Source organism: Pagrus pagrus (genome assembly GCF_965226575.1).
Source record: "Pagrus pagrus genome assembly, chromosome: 21".
NCBI lineage: Eukaryota > Metazoa > Chordata > Actinopteri > Spariformes > Sparidae > Pagrus > Pagrus pagrus.
In genome coordinates this window covers 20,662,797-20,683,896 of record NC_140208.1, presented here as the reverse complement: position 1 = coordinate 20,683,896, position 21,100 = coordinate 20,662,797, and the positions used below count along the sequence as shown (strand labels likewise).

Sequence of the window (21,100 nt, the reverse complement as noted above, 5' to 3'; positions counted from 1 at the left end):
CAGGGCAGGATGTGGATGTGGAGCAACAATTTTTCTGACCGTAGACAGTAGATTTTAGACTATATTTTGTTTGTTGTGGGAAAGTCATCATATGGATACCTTTTTTGTGTTAATTTTGTTTTTTGTCGTGTTGAGTAATAAACATCAGTTTTTTACTCAACCTGTGCCTCATTACTGGATATTCAACCAAGCAAAGTTGTTGGCCTCTAGAAGGACTGAAGGGAAGTGCACACGGCAGGCTAGATGAGTCAGAACCCTTTACATTGTGCAAGATGTGGCAAGAACGATTTTAACAAGTTGCCACAACACTGTCGAACTAGGATAAGTTTTTCACAACAGCTGAATTTGGTCATTACTGATAAGAGGTTTGGCAGCAGCGTGCAGCACATCAGCTGTGATGTCTCTCTCTCCCTCTCTCTGTCTCTACTTATGTTTTTGTTTCCTTTTAGCTCTCCCCAAACGAGTACCGCGGCTGCAGAAAAGCAGCTGTGCTCACTGGGTCATCATTTGATGCTTCAAAATCGCAAACGTGCCTCAAAATGCTTTTGAAGCGTGTTCAGCCATTTAAAACAATAGGTAGACGCATTCAGTGCATTTGGACCTTAAGTTGCATCGTGGATAATGTGGGAATCAGTCAGGAGAGGCACTATGGGCATGAGTTCAACACTGCCTCACCATCACCCTCAGAATCTTTTCACCACGTACCAAAATCACGGTCTCTTGTATTTGGATTTTTCATGTTTTATTCAAACAGTTAGTTCCTCGCTTTACTTAAATTTGGCCAACATAAAGGTCTAGCCTTTATATTTATTTTTTGCTGGCCGACAAGTGTCACTTTAAAACCTGCAACAATTGATTTTTAGCCTCTTGGGGGCAGCAGAACAAGCTGTAAACACAGCTAAACCAATTCCTGAGGGAAATATCTGGCTCTTTAGCTGCTAAGTGTGTCACTATGTTCACTAGCTAGTTGCCTGTCATTGAAATGGGGAAAATAGAGTATAGTCGGCTTATCAGAGCTTTGTGGCTGAAACCAACTACCTGCTGCCGCTGGAAGAACGGTGAAAGTGAACCAAAACAGTCAAGTTGTGGGCTATAAAATCAAAACAATGAGGGGAACTGCAGGATCAGGTGTTAAATCTCTTCACTGGTCAGTTAGTTGAACCACTGTTCAGATAAACGTATAGCTAAATGCTGCTTTAGATATGAACTCTTCCCTCAGCATGTGCTAATCCATCTCCCACCCCCCTCCGCCCTGTGTCTTCTGTCTGCCCCTCCTGTATCTCCTTTCAGCCACGTTTCTCTTCCTGATCGTGCTGTCCTGCATCCACTGCTGCTGCTGTGGAAAGCCAAAATACCAGGCCTCCAGAGTGCAGCCTCTACAACCTGTCTGAAGCTTAGACAGAGAACAGACTCCACTAGTAAATAAACCTCCATCCTCTGTCTTCATGTGATCACCTGAATGCAAAACACAATGTCTTTATTTACAGTTAAACATGAATTTTCCTTTTCAGGATCATCGAATCCTTGGAGGGAATAATAAAAGGGGAATCATCAAGGAAAGGATGACAACATGTTTCCTTGATATTTCCAGTAATGAGATAAAGACTGGACCCACATCCAGACTGCCATGCCAGTGGAATCCATATAAATCAGCAGAGTGACACACATCATCAAGATTCGTTACAGACTAGGACAATGAAACACTGTGTGGCAGCCTTTTCCAACAACAAAAACCTTACTGTGGAGGAATAGAATTAAAGATACAGTAAGAAAGCTGATTTGTGTTTGAATGTCACATTGACTCGTTATTATCAGTGAACTGGTTTGGTATCCTGTTGCTATTCTTCAGGAATGTGAAAAACAACATGGAAAATGTACAAACATTCCAACTTGTGTGCAATGAACTCATATAGTTCCATGTTTTCAGCAGAAACTTGCTGGTGTAAAAAGACAGAGCGCCCTCTGCTGGCTCGGTGTAGACAATTTCTGTCTTTTCTTTTCTTTTTTTTTTTGCAAATTGTGCCAATAGAAATATGAGCTGCTCGTTGGAGTTACAAATGTATTCTCTTTATATTGTAACATAGAAGTGTTTTTTTTGTCTTTTTACAGAGGCAATGCCATATTTCCTTTGTGGATGTACCTGAAATGTAATAAATGTAATAAACATTTCTTGTTATTTTATCAAATGTAAACTGCATCTACTACAAAATTATTACATTTAATTACTACTTATAATGCGTTTTTCGAATTGCATTTTGATTTTCGAGTTTAAAAAATAATTTTAATAAAGCAGGGTTAGGGTTCCATTTGCACCAGTAAAACACTGCACTAATGTTTGCATACCTTATCACCAGCTCTCCTTTGCCTCCAGCAGTCAATATTTTGAGTAAACATTGACCAGGAGCCATTGCCTCTCTGTTGTCCCGCCCATACAGAGCGACTGAAAGTGTCACCTGAAATGCAAAATAGGAGCCACTGGAATTACAGGAAGGCTCTTCTGTGAACATACTGAAAGTAAACTGAAATGTTTGGGCTGTAGTCAAATAGCTCCGGGGTTGTAAGTGGATCAGAACAGGAGCTGAAACCATCTGTTCTCACACACTCCAACATAACCACACACTGTTGGGAGTCACTGAGCCGTGAGAGGATAATTCGGACATGGCCGCTGTGAGGTGAGTTTCTGAAAGGGAATGTGTTGCATGACAATGGAGTTTAACATCAGCAGATTTATATGATGTGTACGTATTAAGCATGTTAGCTTTTAAAATGTTTTAGGACTTTATCATCAGCAGATAAAATGGTTCCACGGCTTCTGAAAGCCTTGTTTGTGACAACTAAAGGTGTCTACTAACATTATCTCTGTAGTTTATTATTAGTTCTCCTTTTGAGCTTTCATCTGGTTCATTTGTCCATGTGCAGTATACCAGAGCTGCAAAAACCCACTGGATCACCTGAGGACTGGGTGGAATGGTTCCTGTACCGGGTGCATCACGAGCCATTGGCACTGGGTGGTATTGTGGTCATAGGACTGTTCATGCTGACAACTATGTCTCTGGTCGTCTTCGCTCTGTCGTATGGATGCTGCTGCAGCCCACAAGAACAGAAGAAAGAGAAGAATGGGATGATCTAAGCATGTATAAACTCGACTGACTCCTACTTATACTGTAAAAGGAATGTTGACATGATGGAGAATTTGTATACATTTAGCTGCCCATCTTAGGGTCATTTTTCAGATGTAATGGATCACTGCTATATATCAAAACTTTTGTAATGTTGGACTTTTTGGGGGGGGCTGTTCCCTTTCTATATTTGTACTGTGTGACACCACAACAAACACCTTTTTTAAAATCTTATTTTCAAATGTGATTCAATCATTGACTTGTAGTGCCTGATATGACTTTTAAACACTCAGCCATTCTCTGTCAAAAAAGTGTCCAAAAAAAGTGATTATCTTGGATATTTTTTAAATCGTAAACACAATAAAGGTACTTATGAAAAAGCTACAAATCACTGGTGTTGCAGGAAGTCCAAGTGCTTGTATAATGTGTTTTAATGTGTAGATATCGACTGCTTCACATCAGAAAACAAAGTTAATTGCTGTTGAGAAAAGTTTACAAGTACTTCTAGAATATAGATAAACTGCAAATCATCAAATCAGTGTCTGTTCAACAGGAAACTGCCTGTGGTTTATTTTTAAAGACACATCACACATATCTTCAAGTGCATCTGAAGTGGAAGCTGGGTTGATGAAGGAATGCATGTGAAATGCAGTTGACATAACAAGGCACAGAAAAAATGTTAATATGTTTTCTAAGATATGAAAGCTGTTTAATTTGACATTTTTCTTCTCTTTACTCTTTCTGGTGGTGGGGGACAAGGCATTATCTTTTTTTATTTGAATAATTGTAGTGTTGTGGGTGTCTAAAGAGGTCTAAAATTGAGAACATGAATACTTAAATTGTGGGAATTATAATTGTAGGAAGTTCACTTAAAAAAAAAAATATGGGTCAAGTTTTAAACCTCAGACTGTAGGCCTTAAGCAAAATAACATAAAGACTACATCGCCCGGCACTACACTGGTACACTGGCGCCTACAATTTTCCTGACGTTATCACTCTGCGACCAGTCGTTTATGCGACGTACACGGCAATGGCGAGCGGTAAAAAGAGTGCTCTTCTCTCCTCTTTGGCAGACTATGGAGACGATTCAGAGCCCGACGACTCTGAACCCGAACAAGAAGAGCCAGGTATGATAACATTTGATCATGTTTTTGGTTCTTGTAGGCTAAAAACGCTGACTGCTGCTTTGCGAATCTTAAGCTTTATTTCCATGTGTTGGCTAACGCTAGCTTGTAGCTAAGTAAGCTAACGTTAGTTTACAGAAAAAGTCCAAGATATTCAAGACTTGTCCGTAAAAAACACAAACATACAAAGTGCAAGCATATAACATTATTTCAGCAGTATCTTCTTGGTTGTGTTTAAGCCTTTTTGATATTATTATATTAGCTATAGAGACGTTTGGGACTGACATGCATTCAAGCTGATGCTAAACAGAGACTTTGACTCCCTCTTCTTTCAGTGCCGCTTGCTAGTGATCCCGTTTGCCTCCTCTAGTTATCTGACATCTGTGTGGTGTCCCTGTGGCCCTCTGTCTCTCCTTGTCTGTCACCAGGGCGTGGAGGAGGTCTGGTGTATGGCTATGGTGGTGATGATGACTTGACCCGCATTGAGGATCCAGATGACAAAGTGTCTGGAGACGAAGACAGCGGGGAAAGCAACTCGGTCAGTATTTGAGTTCTGAAGTTTTGAAAACGTGTTTGTTGCTGTGAGGAATTAGACATTAGACAGGTTTTATTCCTACTGACCATTCAGTTGGATTCCACTGACGTTTGTTTGAGTGTTTTAAGTGAGAGACTAAGCAGAGCATTGGGATGTGGTGGTCTTTGACATGTTCATGATGGGATCTATTGTGACTTTCACTGAACTCTGGGAAATGAGGAGGCTGATAGACTCTCACCACAGTTTTGTGATTGTGACAGTAGCTGCATCGTATTTGTAAAAACAGCATCAGTACATGGTTGTTCTGGTGAAGGATGACCGGGATTAGTACTAGTACTGCAAAGTCTTTAGAAAGCGAACTAGGTTTTATTTTCTTGCTCAAGATATTCTTGATAGTAATTGAGGGTTGACAGATTATCGGCCTGGCAGATTATCTGGGCTGATATTCAGCATTTTTCTGATTATCGGTACCTGTGATTTTTGAGTGTACTTGCTGATACAATTAATTGTATCAATAATGCACTACTTAGTTTCACTCAATGTCCTGCCCACATCACTATCTGATTGGTTACACACCACAAATAACAGCCTATCAACACTGAATTATCTGAATATGCAAAATGTAATTGTAAATTAAGTTATCAAATAAATATAGTGGAGTGGAAGTATTAAGTTGCAGAAAATGGTAATACTAGACTAAAGTACCTCAAAAATGTACTTAAGGACAGTACTTGAGTAAATTGTAGTTAGTTACATTTCACTGGTTAATTTAAACTGACTTCAAACTAAGATTTTAATTTTTACTGCAAATGTATATCAGTTCCAATTAATGGTTGTTGGTCTCATTATCAGTCCTGAAAAACATATCGGTCACCCCTAATAGTAATCATCTGCTATTACATTTAACAAGGGGTACTACAATATTTAAAATAGATTTACTTTTGGTTCAACATTGAGGTCTTAATTTACTAATGCTCATAGAACCAACAAATAATTGCTGAGTAATAGATGATCAAAACAATGGTAGGTTGCAGACTTTTGCCCAAGTACCAAAACTCCTAACACAGCATTTTTAATTAAACTTTTCATAATGCTGGCACAGTACAGTACATCGTTCTAACTTATCATAACATTATGTGCACATTGCATCATTGTGGCTCAGGGGTAGAGCCAGTGTCTTGTTATTGGAAGGACGCTGGTTCGATTCCAGAGTGTCCTTGGCCGAGATACTGAACCCCAAAACTGCTCCTGATGTGCTGGTCGGCACCTTGCATGGCAGCCACCGCCATCAGTGTATGTATGAACTGTAAGTCGCTTTGGACAAAAACGTCTGCTAATTGCCCCTAAACATATAACTTGGCCCCGGCACGGTTGGAAGAGGTGTTCTTTGGCACGGTACGGTAGCTCATGCACAAGCGCAAGCATGGGTACAACGTATGTACATGAGGTAACCGTGCTCAGGTGTGAGTGCATGCCAGCGTGGGAGGAGGGAGGAGGGACCGCTCAGATTTGCTTCCAAACTGGCATTGTGGCCACTTGTGGTATTGTAGCGGTATAATAAGAGACCTCTGTAAAACTGTTGACAGGAGATCAAGAACTGCAATCGAGTTTGATTATGACTCTTTCTATTATGCATTTTTGATCCATGGAAGTATATAATTGTAAAACTTTCAATAAGCTGAGAAAAGCGATTTAAAACTCTGACATCATCACAATGTAAAGTCTATAGGCCGAGCAGGAGCCCGTTGGCAAGGCCAGCGGGGGAAACTCTACCGCGCACTCCGCTGCTATTCGATGGGCCACATAACCAGGAAGTAAACGTGGAAACCAGAAAACTTTTTTGGCGTATGCGCTAGGCAAGCAATTCTCATTGGTTTGAATGGGTGCCATCTTTTCATATGGTATCTAGTTCCTCCATATAAATCTATGGTTTTTATTTGGCAATCCAGCCTCCTGGATCCCTATCAACTTGGAAGTCTCAACTCCAAGCCAAGATGACCCAGATGACATTATTAGGCTTATTTTTTCAGACTGAGGAAACCTCCCAAAATAAACTCTTCAGAAGAAATTTTCTCCACCTGTTTTACAGACTTAGTTTTAATGTTGATGACGAGTAAGCTGACCGTCACCTGTTAAGTTGATGGATTGCCCCTTTTAAGTTACTTTTGAACAGTTCAAATAGGTAATTGAAACTCGTTTCTCAAACACTTTGGAATGTTCCTTAAATAAAGACTTTGTGGTACTAGAACTAGTGTAAACCATCTAAGGTTTCTGGGGTTGAACAGTTTTGCAGTTAGCTGGGTCTGTACTGCTGCTTGGTCCCCCTTCCTGGTCTAACCTCTTTCTGATCCTTACAGTATTAACCCTCTGCATTTTTGTTTTTATAGGAAATGGACGAATCTGACGAGGGGAGGGACGCAGATGATGTTGAGGTATTTCAACACCCACCTGGTGTGGGATGGATTGGATTTGGAGAAGGGTCAAGCCTGATTAATTTTTTCTCATTTGTTTTGTTACTAACCAAAAGGAACGGCACTTTTAAAGCTGCCACCACATGCTATGAAGGAGCATGTTCACTAGATGGTGCTGTGGGTCTGTGTTTTTCAGATGAACGCTCAAATAACAAACAAAGCAATTAATGTAGGTGAGATCAGGTCAGTGGCTTGCACTTGTGTATGTATGCCCCAAGCTGCTTCACTAATGTGTGTGTGTGTGTGTGTGTGTGTGCGTGTGTGTCAAAGCTATGTGCACTAGACAGCATGCCAGCTTCCTGTTGTGCTTTTTGATACAAGTCAATGAGGTGAAAGTGAGTCACAAAGCTAACAAACAGAAACGATACAAATCAGAAGATGTGTGCTTATCTGAGGCTTTGCTTTACAACCTGTCTTTGAGTGATCATAGTCTGATAAGATATTTTTTTAAGTTTTGTCTCTTCAGTCATGAAGCAGAGATAACAGTGCTGGCACTGCAAAGATTTAATGATATGATGATTGTAACACTGTGAGTCATGATGTGATTTCCCAATATTGCACATATCAACATGTGGAGCGTTCTTCCCATGAAGCAGCAACATTTCCAGGGAAGTCATGGAAACGCTGCTGTTTACTTGTAAGATGATATTCAGTAATTATTACGTTGACTACATTACCCTCAGGGGTTGACTGACATGTGTCATATGTACTGTAGCCTGAATTAGCAATAGACATATGTTAAATCTTAATGTTGAGTGTTGGATCAGTTGCAGATAAATTAGTTGACGCACTGTGAAAGAATGTTTATATTAGATCTCAATTCTTCCTCCTACTTAATTATTATTCTTCATAGTTATCTATTGGCTTTGAAGCAACTGCTGGTTGGTGTTCTGATACAGTTAAGGCTAACTGGAGATAAAGAAGGTCACCACACAGTACTTGGGCCTTATTTTAGGGTTCAACATTAATGTTTTGTTTTTTTCACTTACCCCTATATGTGTTTTATTTCTTAGTGGTTATCAAATCACAACAAAGACTACAGTTAATTGTCATGTTTAAGCCTATCTGCTTTGCTATCAAACTTACAAAACTCGTGTTTGCCTACATTTTCTAACACCACCCAACTAAATTCCTGTTCCCAGTATAATATATATAATATTTGCTTGTGCTTCTGTAAACATCTTCACCTGTCGCAATTCTCAGGAGTGTCAGATCAGTGCTGCAACTCATCAACAGAGATGAGAGGGAAGCAAAAATGGCTTACTTCCATCAACAGCTCCGGAAAACACGATGTGTTTAATTTCTTTTTACCGTTTACCCAATCTGGCATGTGAGTTGTTGGTTTTTACTATCCCAACATGGCATTTAACTTTCCCCAGGCAATCTCTATTGTTGAGCCCTTCTTATTTAGTTGGATCAAAACATTGATTTTGATGAAATTGTCTGCTGGACTGCAGACAGAGGTGTGACCTCAGGGCTTAAGCTAGCAGACCTTTGTGAAGTGTTTGTCTTTTTGATATAGTTGGGCAGCAACTATACTTTGATCAGATGATTGCAAAACCGTTATCAGCCTCTGCTTTCCTTTTTGTTTAGTGCTAATTGTTAGCATGCTATTGGGCTAAACTATGATGGTGAACCCTGTAAATATTACACTTGCAAAACATCAGCATGTTAGCATTGTCACTCTGTGCATGTTATCACAATGATGTTAGCATTTAGCTCAAAGCACCCATGGTGCCCAGGTACAACCTTACAGAGCTGCTAGCATAGCTGTAGAATCCTGTATTTATTTTGGGCTGCAACTAATGATTATTTTCCATGATCGATTAAGTCATTGTTTATTTTCACTATTAGTTGATTAATTGTTAAATCTATAAAATGTCAAAAAACACATGTGATCTTGAGATTGCTTCTTTTGTCCAATCAGCAGTCCAAAACCCAAAGATTCATTTACTGGCATACATAACAAAGAAAAGCGTCAGATCCTTACAGAACCAGCAAATGTTTGTAATTTTTGCTTGCAACATGATGAATCAATTATCAAAATACTTCGCAATAATTTTCACTTTTCAATGTTTCAATTATTCGACCAATCAATGCAGTTGTGATTGTAATTGTGATTGGCTGAGATATCCTGACTGTTCCTAGTGTAAGTCAAGCTCCAAACATTCCAGATCCTATATTGCCCATAATGCAGTTGGACAGCATTTTTCATTAAATCCTCACTGCATACTTAATGCACACCTTTCAGTCCCCACACCTCCAGCTGGTGAAGAAGACTTAGAAAACTCCATCCATCCCCAGCAGATTTAGTTTTTTTACGGTGTGGTGCTGAAAATGTACATGAAATACTAATGAGAAGATTTGAACAGCTGTGCAATCTGTTGCAATCTAATACAGCAGCAGTGCAATTAAATGTCCCACGATGTAAATAAGCCTTCTGTTTTTGTTAAGACTGTTCGAGTCTTATTCCAGTCTGTGGTGGCTATAATTTCTTGTGCTGTTAGTTGGACTGAATTACATTTTGTTTTCATTTATAATAATTTGTTCACTGTCAAAATAGACAAATAGTGCTAAGAAAATGACCTGTTTGTAAATGTTGATTTGTGCTTAGATAGAGTGGTTACAAGTCTATGTGGCTCTGGTGTTTGTGAAAGACAGAAGATGGTTAGATGTGTACAGTATATGCAGAGCCTGACATGAGAAGTGGTTTGGTGGTACATGAAGATTATTACCTTGGTTTGAAATCTTAGTTATTTTTATAGGGTGGTCTCAAATCCAGTAAACAGTTGTTTTGTCAACAACAAAATGTGAGCGAAAGCTTTGAAAGGGTTCTCTCGAGTCGACATTTTGATGGCAATTGGGCATTTTTTAGTAACAGCTAAATGTTAGCTTCTTGGTTCTACAAATTAGTTGTCACTGCCATTAACCACTAACACATTCGGATGAACATCAGCAGTTTACAGGGAAGCTAGCTGCTGCTTTTAGCACCTGTGTTGTTTATGTGATTAACCCAATGTTTTTGGTTTAATTATCCAAGACAGAGTTGGATTTTAATAAAGTCAACTTGAACTAGATTAGAACCAAATGAAAATTGTTTATTCATAAAACAGTACAAGCTTCCTGTGAAGTGTGGCCAGATGAGAAAGAAACTTGATGTGGATCAGTGAAATGAAGAGCATTTTATTGGTTCTGTCTCAAACAGCAGGTGCCGGGGGGCTCTGCTGTGCTTCCATGCCTTTCAGTCCACCCCCTCCTCCTCCGCCTTGTGATTTGGCCAACTTGAGGACAATTCTTTGATGTGCCTGTGCAGTTGCTAGGTGACAGCATGATTCATGTGAATAACAGCACTGTTCCTTTGTGCTGAACCTGTGTAATGCCCACAGTCCTGGCACAACAGGCGGCATATTTTAGAAGCTGTACAAGACTCCTCCTCCTGCTGTGCTCCAGTATTCACTAGAAACTGCCAAGATTTACTATTGTGGTTACTATTACTTCTTAGAAACTGGTCGACTTCTTTTCTGTGCAGACTGTAGCATAAGCACCTGTTTGATTTGTAGGTTTAGGGGACGAATGGAATGAAATGTATTTTGCCATCTACATATCGCCACTGCCAGTTTACCTCACCAGCCCACTCGCAATACACTGCAGTTAACTCCATCCAAGCTGGGAACATGGTATATAAGACCCACCACTGGTGCTGTAAATGATTCCCTACATCAGGGGTTGATAATTAGATTCTCCTGTTCAAAGGAGACCTAAATATCCCATGTGTCTCTCTCTTTCTTTCTTTCTTCTCCCCCTCTCTTCCCTTTTCTTCTTGTTTTTGCAGATCCCAGAAGCAGAAAGAAAGGACCCCAATGAGCTAGTTGGTGAGTTCACATACTTTTATGTTCACACATATGTTTGATAAAGAAGGAAAAGCCTGGCGCTTGTCAAACGAAAATACCAAAACCAACAACCAGTTGATGCTCCTGACAAGCGTGAACTCGATTGTCGTCCAAAAACTATTCAAAACCAAATTAATTAAATTAATCCCAAGTACAGTAGATACAGGGTATGTGCAGGTCTTATAAAGTCTCTGCTCAAAAAAGGCCATAAAATGAATTAACGTTACGAAAAGTGGAGCATTACACACCAATTAACTGTCAAGGTACTGCATTCATGCATCAGTAGGAGACCTTCAGACAAGTAGAAAACACTGCTGCTAGCTACAACAGCTGGGAAGTGTCAGTTTTGGCAAACACATGAATACATTTAGAACTGGAGTCGGTAACATCGGTGAAACCAGCAAGAGCAAGCAAAATATTGAAAGTATCCAACTGAAAAAAATCCCATTCCCTCCCACCAGGCCTCCCTTCAGAGCCACTTCTCCAAATCAGAAGAATGTGCACTGATTTTGTTTTATTGTTATCATTAATATTTTTTTTAAATTTATTTAAGTATTCATCTATTGATCAGAGCATTCACTTAAATGATTGCTGTCTGGATGTTAAGAGTTGTTCTACAAATATAACAAAACATGCTTCTACTGTAGAAAAAAAGTCAAAGAATAAATAATTTTGCCTGCTTAAGCAAGAAATGCAGTGCTCAGCTTTTTTTAGTAAATTACTGAGCCTTAAAAAAATTAAACCATATATTTTTGACCCATCTTTAGAAGCAACCCGCAGGTTTGGGGCGAAGTACTACAATGTAGAGAAGTCAGAGAGTTTGTCTTAATGACAACAGGAAAACATATACCACCCTCTTCTGGATGTGTATGCTTGTTTCATCAAACAAATATGCATTAGGATACAGTGTAAAAATCAGACTTTTACTTTTCATTGTGCTTCTTGGGTGTTGGTGCAGTAAATGTATGACTCACTGACTAGACTCAAGTGAGTTATCAAGGCCTCTTTGTCCATAGTGACAGATGGGTTATGAGGCTTTATCCCAGGCAGCTGGGAGTGAGTAATGACTGACCAGTACAGGTGTGTAAGTGCGCATCAGACAGGATGTGAGTGATACAGGTGGGTGCAGATGATGGCTCAGATTATGCAATGCATCACTCCATAACCATTTGAATGCAAAAGAACACTTTCAATGGGAGATTCAAGTGGGAGATTTTTAAGCTTCTTCTAAAACTGAATGAAAACGAAATGATCAGGCCTTTATGCATCCTTGCATCCTGCCATACGTGTACTAAAGTAAGAAGCCTTTCTTTGGACTTCCTCTGACATGCTCCATTCAGGAGACAGCAGAGTAAACTTGGTGGCTTCTGACAACGGGTTTGCTCCCTCCATCATCCCCACTTCCACTATTTTGTTTGTTGTAGCCACAAAAGAAAGTTAGAAAAGGAAATGCATTGGAGCATTTTCTAGTTAGCAGAACAGCCACCATCACCATTAGTGCGCTGTAGTGGCAGAGTGAGTCATAGCTCGGGCCTGGACATTTGACATTACTGCAGTGGAGCTCGGCTTCTCTGTCTTGTCTGTCAGTAAATGTCACGGCGTGTCTGGCAAAGGGCCTCCGTCAGCAGGCTGAAGACGGCTCTTTGTCTGTTCACTGAAGGGACACACATTGTCTGTCAGTCCAAAAAAGACCCTCAGGGCACAGATTGTGACTTTCTGTCTGTTTTTCGGGAGAACAGATGCTAATTTTGATGCAGAATATAATCTTCTCTCTGTCTGCTCATTACTGTCTCCATCTCCTTTGTGACAGTGCTGCTGTTATACGAGAATATCCTCTCACACTCTTCACACAATAATGAATTACAAACAGGGATATTTATTACACAGGCTTTCATTTATTCACACTTCCACAGTTTGTCCAACATGGCTACAAAATTATCAACTAAATCTCCTGTTGTCTAGAGAGGATTTGCAGGCTTCCACAATGCTAACCCGCTGTTGCAACCTGTAATTGTCTGTGACAGTGTGTAAGTGTGTGCGTCTGTGAGAGTTAAGTGAAATACCAAGTGACTGTGACTCATCTGACTTGCCTTGTCAGGTTTTTCATTGTTGGAGGCTACAGTATTTTGAAATAGGAGGTGTGCAAACTACATGCTGACAAAAAGTGTGTGTGAGCCTGCATACATACATGCTTATTTATGGTCTACCCGACGAAGGCAACGCCCTGCTCATTCTTTCACGTGGTGGGGGAGGTAAACCAGAGTCATATAAGCGATAGAGGGGGAGGTGCTGCTCCTGCTTTGAACTTCACAGAGAAAGTGGCAGGTCGGTGTCCATGTGTGGATCTGTTGTCCCACATGATCAGCAGACCAAGGAAAACAGCAAAGATGGTGAAGGGAGGTACTTCTGGAAAGAGTGTCTGTATACGACAACATTTCCAACAGTCAACGTTTTCAGAATTAAAAAGATATGGGGGAAATCAGATACGTATGTGTCAGTTAGAGCTGCATCTAATGATTATTTTAATTTTCAATTATTATTGAAATTATTTCACAATTAAAATTTAAAGAAGTCGTGATAAATGCTTATTTAAATTTCCCAGAGCCCAACGTGAACTAGTGTAAGCTCTAGTGTAAGCCAGTCATAATACTAAAGGACATGCAGTTCACTGATGACCAAAACGACGCGTTTTCCTCACTATACTTACTGCATTGGTTATTATGTGTGCTTGCTATTTAGTCCTTTTTTCATCATTTCAAATTAAGCCAAATTTCTCAATATTTCAGAAACACAGGCAGCCACACAACAACTCTTTCCCAAATAAATCAGTTTAGATTTCATTTTAAATGAGTAACTATCTATAATATAAACAAGATTATAAGTTTGTGAAGACATTTGATGACAGCCTCCAGTGATTGACAGTTTTTACAATCCTTGCTGCTACAGCCACATTTCAGTCAATAACAAAAAAAGTATCGGAAATTGAAATGTGCTCTCAGTTTCAATCAACGAAATCCAGAGCAATATCAATGTATTTTTATTTTCATTCTCTCCACTCCTGCCTAGTTCCGCGTCTGAAAGGGAAAAAAACAAAAAACTTCAAGGGTGACACACACAGCTAGCATAGCAATAGACTGCAGCTGCACTTATACTGTGTGCACAGAGATAAACTGACTGGACCAGGAGGGACTCTGACAGTGTTGGAGTTCTTGGGGGTGTATTTTCTTTTCAAACATCCTTTACTGATTTGTTTGAAACAGATGTTTACTCAGGACAGATTTGTGAAACTGAGCTTTGTAACAAACTGAATTTCTATCTTTTGTTGTTTATGAGTATGAGTATTTTTGTCGAGTAAATGTTTGTAAAAAAAAAAAATAATAATAATACACTAATTTGATAAAGTTCTCAATTCTTGATGTCAGTATCTGCCTGAAAAATAAATTACTGGTCAGGCTTGGATATTGAATTTTGACACAAGTTGGGATTTATTGAAAAATTGTAAACTCAAGTGAAAGTGGATAACGTAGTTAAAGACCAAAACAAAACAAAAAAGATCTGAAATTGCTGATACTAACAGTGAGAACAGTGAGTTATGTGACTGTGGAATTTTCCTCTTATGTTTTGAAAGATAAAGTGTTCTGCAAAGCTCAGCTAAAAGACAGAAAGTGATCCTCTCCTGTCCAGTCAAGTTTCTACGTGTCGACGTAGCGGACAAGCTCCTGCATTTGCACATACACACAGCACACAGCACACAGCATTCGGAGCGTGATTGATAGCTCTGAGCTGTAAAGACTATCTGTCTGACGGGGATAAGAGTGACACTGAAGGAATGCCTGGCCTGCAGTCAGAGAAAGCAGAGAGAGACAAGTCAAGCATGGAGAGCAAAACAAGGGACGGGTCCAGAGGGAGGGGAGAGGAGCCTCCCTTCTCCTTACAAGCCCCGACAACAGCCACTCCCTGCCCGGGATGTGCACTCCTCATACCACGCTGCCCTGTAAAAGCACTGGCACCTACGTAGGACTGTGATGAACAACAGGATGCTCAGGAATTCAACAGCAGTGTTTTCTTATCACACAGCAAGCCTTTGTTTCATGTGAGGAGGTCGTTCACCAGTGCATAGCCACATCCCATTGTCGTTGTAACTTATCCTCTGTTCATTAGGGCTGCAACTGACAATTATTTTCATTATCGAATAATCAGAGTGAGTCTATAAAATATATGTAAAAAAAAAAAAAAGTGAAAAATGCTGATCACTTTTTCTTAGAGCCAAATTTCCCAGTCTTCAAATTGCTTTTTGTGTCCAACCAGCAGTGGAAGAACCCAAACACTCTTCAATTGCTATTATCATTGAAAAAGAAAAGCAGCAAAAACTAACATTTAAGACACTGGAACCAGCAAATGTTTGACATTTTTGCTTGAAAAATGGCAATTAATAAGTTAAAATAGTCCGCTGTGAACTTGGTTTCTCTCAAGTAAACAGTTTGAGCTCTCTATTTGGCATGTAAAGACCTGCAAGACGGAGCGGAGGGGAGAACCTACAAGGGCTCATGTTTACATTTCTGTCTCCTTTCCAGCTCTATTCTCAGAGAAAGTGAGGAACATGTCACCTGATGAGATTAGGATCCCCCCTGAGCCCCCTGGACGCTGCTCGAGCCAACTACAGGTAGACACACCTCCAATGTTGTACTGTATGATCATTTAACTACACTTTCACTGCAAAGCTTTCCTTGTTGCAAACTACTTATCTCAACACAATATATCCTGCTATTGTCTCCTGCAAGCAGTTTTTCACCACTAAAGCCACAGATATGTCTGCTAATCAGACCAGAGAAGAGGGTGTATGGAGTTGTGGGTTTTCTACGAGCTTAACAGAAAGTCCTGGTGTCCTGTGAGTTGTGTTGTGGCATGTCTTTAGGCTTGTTTAATGTGCTGGATAAACATTTTCCAGGTAGTAAAGTCATCCTGCTAAAAGATGAAGTCTTGTCATTGGCTCCTAGAGGAAGATGCTGGTTTTATATGCAGACACACAGACGCACACACCCTTCTCTTTGGCATGTGTACAAGGGTTAGAGTCTAGAGTTCGAGACGAGGAGTTAAAGTTTGGAGGACTAAAATGTTTCTCATCCACAGAGTGTTCATCTCGATGCATTCGAAATAACCTGTTCTCCATGCCAAAAGAATCATTTAGAAGTCCCTCCTTCCCTCTGGGGTTAGAAGTGAATTCTGGTGGCTACATAAATTCTCCCCCTTGTAATTAAACCAGCACACAGTGTCATCTTCTATCAATTTACTATCACCAGCGCTGCTCTCTTTCTGTGCTGCTGCTGTGAATTTGTTGTATGCAACTGCAGTAAGGTTTGTTCTCAGAGGAGCTGAGGCAGGTCAGGACACAAGCCTGACTTGGTAAGTGAACAGCTCAGCAGTAATACCCGCTGGGCTGACACTCCCTCACCTATCATATGAACAACTAATGATTCACCTTCACTAAAACACACTGGCTGGATATCCCTGCCTTGAGGTCATGGAGGAGCAGAGACAGATTCAATCTTAGCAAATGCGCTTTCAAAAGGTTCCTTACAGTTAAATAATTTCACCATCTCTTGGAATGTCTCCACTTTATGAACAATTTCCAGAGCACCTTTTGCAATCATGTTCTTGAGATTAGAACATGAGATGTTCTGACTAACAGAAGTTAGCTCAGGCCTTTCACAAGTCTCAAATGTGTCAGTAGACGAACAACAGCGCTGGCTTTTTGTTTCAACGCCAAAAATGACCAATGTTTATATTTACCTCACCTCAAGGACCTCAGGTTGCCGTGTGCGACTCTTGTCCGTCAGAAGAAAATGATGAAGTAGCTTGACATAATAACAGCATAGGAAAAACCTCCTAGGATGGGTGTACAGGTGGATGCTTGGGTCAGCAGAGGACATGGGAGACCTCTGTTCACTTCCTGTTTACAGTCGACATTGGTTTCAGAGCTGAAACAGGCACCTGTAATCAGCTTATCTAATGATGCCCACATGAGACAGATTTGAACAAAGAATGGCCACAATTGAAACAGCAGAGGCCAAGATATTCTGACTTTCAATCCTTACTATGGCTCAAGCTTAAATAACACAGTATTCTACATTTCCCACAATGCAATTCTTTTATCTTTATACCCTTCCTGTTTTAAAAACGCCTACATCTGCCAAAGTTTGTAAAACAGTCTGTCTGTTATACATTTCTACACGCCCAAGTTGAGATAACTCTGATGACATCATCGTTATGGTGTGGACAGCATCAGGAGGGTTTTCTCAGGCTTCATTAAGCTCCTTCAGACCCACAGAATTATACAGCTCTTGTAACAGAGGCAGTCTTTCCATGATAACTAAACTGAACTTGATGTGTAAAATCAGTGAAGTGTCCCTTTAACCGATCAGTCAATCAGCAGAAAATTGATTGCCAACAATTGTGTACTGTCATTTTTAATAGTTTTAGGAGGGCTGACAAATATTGTCATCCAGCCAATAGAGGTGTCTGATCAGAAAACACTTGTTGGGTGGTTTTGGAAGGACAAAGGAGTGATAGCTCATCATTTTTAGCAGCATTCCCTGCCTCCATCTTGTTCCATGTTAGCCCTCATTCAGCACTGTAGGCTACATCTGCCAGCTCCTTGTGGCTCAGTTGAATGTGGTTGTCACATATTTCCTAAAGGTATCAGAGTCTTTATATACAATAGGTCCATTCACACTGGCCCTTGCTGGAGCTGATCGTATATAGGTTTTGTTTATTTATTTAGTGTGTCCTGCCAAATACAGAGTGTGGAAGAAGCAAAGCAGAGGTGTTCATCTTACAGTGAGATCTGACCTGCTGTCCTCCATTGATTTGTTTGTTTTGTAACAGGACAAGATCCACAAGCTGTATGAGAGGAAGCTCCATGGAGATTTTGACACAAACAGCCACATCCAGAAAAAGAAGGAATTTAGAAACCCAAGGTATGCAGCTCAGCCGAAGAATGCACCCAAACCAACACACAGCATAGTGTTATTGACACATGACACCTTTTGCTGTAAGCACTTACAAGTTCATATATTTCTTTAAAAAATATTAATATAATTTTTTTTCTTTTTTCCTCAGCATTTATGAGAAGCTCATTCAGTTCTGCAGTATAGATGAACTGGGAACCAACTACCCAAAAGATATGTTTGATCCTCATGGCTGGTCAGAGGACTCGTACTATGAATCTCTAGGTAAGCTACTTCACTTCTTCCTCACTTCTTCTTCACAGCTCTGTGAATAAAACTCAACACTCATGAATGTGTCTGTCTCATCCTTCCAGCCAAAGCCCAGAAAGTAGAGATGGACAAGCTGGAAAAAGCCAAGAAGGAGCGGACAAAGGTGAGCCCAACAACAACAACAAAAAAAGAGGATTATACAACAGTCAGTTCTGTTCTCTGTCTGCATCAGGGGCAAGTCTCCACCAGTTGTTGATCATTTCTACTTCACGTCCTTCATCAGACACGCAGAAATTTACACTGCCAAGTTCAGCTCTTGTAACAGCTCAGGCCCAGCCCAGTGCAGCTTTACAGCTCAGCCATGCCCATTCGTGTAAATACATCTTCAGTTGAATTTTGCTTCACGACACCTTCCTTTCTATCTCTGCCAGCTATTTTCGCTTTTCCTAGTTATCTCTGAAATAATCATTCGGAGGCAAGTAGTGTGTCAGTGCCGGAACTGAAAGGTCATAGTCGTCTCCTAGAAACCTGCAGATGTAGTTAGAAAACAATGTGATGCCCGTTGCTGTCGTCAGCAGCATTATTCCAGTAGTTAGACTTAGAAACCGGACTTGAATGAACATGTACCTTACAGCTGCTCTATGATTCTCTGCTGTGATATGTTTTCAATGGTATACAGCTGTTAAAATAACAGGAGTAAGATTCTGGTGTGAGAAAGAAACCACACAAAGAGAATGAGTTACTTTCTTCCCCCCCTTGAGCACCAGATGCCCCAGATCCTCCAGTAGAGCTTCAGGAGGGACCTGCAGCTGTAGATTGCGGTTGTTAAACATCAATTACACATCAAGCAGTCCCAGGAATTAAATGAGTGCTTTGATATTCTGTGTGTCTCATAGATTGAATTTGTCACGGGGACTAAGAAGGGCACCAACCCCTCCAGCACAGCTGCCTCCACCACCAGCAGCACCACCACCACCACAGCCACAGGTAAACATCTTCCACTGCAACATCTTACAGCTTGAGCTCCTTTCAGAAATGCACCTCGCTACATTAATGTCAATTTTACATGCCTGGTTTATGTCTGAATACTCCTGAGACACCTCCAGTCTGCGGTGGAGGAAGTACTCAGATCTTTTACATTCATTTCAACACTGTAGTGTAGAAATACTGTCCTGCATTCAAAATCTTATTTTAAGTAAAAGTACAAAAGTGTTTGCATCAAGTCCCGAGCTCACATCCCTCACTCCTGCCCTGTTTTCTAATCAGCAGAGGCCCAGAAGAGGAAAAGCAAGTGGGACTCTGCTATCCCTGTGACCCTCGCCCAGCCCACCATCATCACTACCACCGCGACCCTACCTGCTGTCGTCTCCGTGACAACCACTGCCAGCGGCACCAAGACCACTGTCATCTCTGCAGTGGGCACCATCCTTAAGAAAGCGAAGCAGTAAACACTGAGTGGGCACAATCATGTTTGTAAGAGTGAGTGATGGAAACATGACGGACATGATGCTGGAAGACCTGTGCTGTCCTGTCATTATACATGTAAAAAGATGCAGATAGAGGACAAATGAACTGATGGGGACACTGTACTTTTTTTCTAGAACCAACCTAAAATGTCCTCTGCTGCACATGGATCATGGACTGATCCAAAGACTTTACTGCCTTTTTTTTCTCTGGGATTGAATCTGCACTATCGCATCATAAAGCCAAATTGACAGTTTGGTAGATTACTCGTAGATCCTCTGAAAATCTGAATGTGTGATGCTTGCAGATCTCATGCTGATAAAACCTGCCTGTCACTCATTTTTTTTTATATGTTGGCAACAGTAGTTCAGAACAGTTGAGGAAAAGAAGTGTATGGCGATGTCAATAAGAAAAAGGTAGAGATATCTGAAAATGTGTTTATTTTTCTATTCATAGTCCTGGTGCAGTATGTCCACGCCTCCAGTTGTGTAATAGCTCGACATCAGTTTTTTTAGCTTTTTTTTTTTTCCCTTCCTTGACAAATTGACGTCTCCATGGTAAGATTTTTTACACTTGTACATACATATTGATGATAAGGTGAATAAATGGATCAGATGTTGCCTTTTCAGATGGATTATCTGTTTTTGTCATTTCCACAAACCACCACACTGAGGTCACTTCATATTGAAAGCAAAGGCTTCTTCTGTGCATGTCATGGCATCCATTTTACTGTTCAGCTCAGATGAGGACAGAATAGCTTCCACTGTTTCACTGTTTTAACACCCCTTTACATCTTTTGTTTTACTATGGAAATGAAAGGACACTCCTCTTTGAATGGGAACGTTTGTTGAACACTGCTCTGTTGACTGCAGACATTGCCCTAATCTCGACTGAATAATCCCTCTCTCTCTTCCTCACACACACACAGGCCCTGGATAACACATGCATCTGGGATACATGTGTTATCCAGGTGGCGTTTTGGCAGATGCTCTTCATCAGCTCAGTCTTGACATCTGACTTCTGTTTGCGTCAGGAGTTCGGCGTACTTCTGAAGCTCTCAGGGTAGAGTAGGCCAAAGGTCCCTGAAGTAAAAAGACTTGAAGAAAGAAAATTATACCCCTTCTCACTGTTTTCTTTTGCAGGCTATAAATATTTCTATCTTACCTTTCACACTGTAAGATTATACATTTTTTGTGCAGTCTTAACCAAGCACTGAAAATATGTGAGGATTTCTTCCTTATGCTCACATTGTATTTATCTAAATGAAACCCTGTATTCCC

General features: G+C 40.5%; 1 protein-coding gene and 1 long non-coding RNA gene across 3 annotated transcripts; both read left to right on the top strand.

Moving 5' to 3' along the window:
• Positions 1-1,517: 1,517 nt before the first annotated feature.
• Positions 1,518-3,361, top strand: LOC311250863. The gene is made up of 2 exons (XR_014621331.1): positions 1,518-2,672; positions 2,920-3,361. It is a non-coding gene; the product is annotated as an uncharacterized lncRNA (long non-coding RNA).
• Positions 3,362-4,112: 751 nt separating this feature from the next.
• Positions 4,113-20,448, top strand: sap30bp (SAP30 binding protein). Of its 2 annotated transcripts, none has more exons than XM_084342973.1 (10): positions 4,113-4,246; positions 4,672-4,781; positions 7,166-7,210; positions 11,082-11,121; positions 15,714-15,802; positions 18,025-18,116; positions 18,259-18,371; positions 18,461-18,519; positions 19,253-19,343; positions 19,626-20,448. In XM_084342973.1, the coding sequence occupies exons 1-10, from the start codon at positions 4,150-4,152 to the stop codon at positions 19,802-19,804; spliced, it is 915 nt and encodes a 304-aa protein (XP_084199099.1). In that variant the 5' UTR covers positions 4,113-4,149; the 3' UTR covers positions 19,805-20,448. The 2 variants fall into 2 exon arrangements, with proteins under 2 accessions (XP_084199099.1, XP_084199098.1); XM_084342972.1 differs by having other exon boundaries at positions 19,623-20,448.
• Positions 20,449-21,100: the final 652 nt, after the last annotated feature.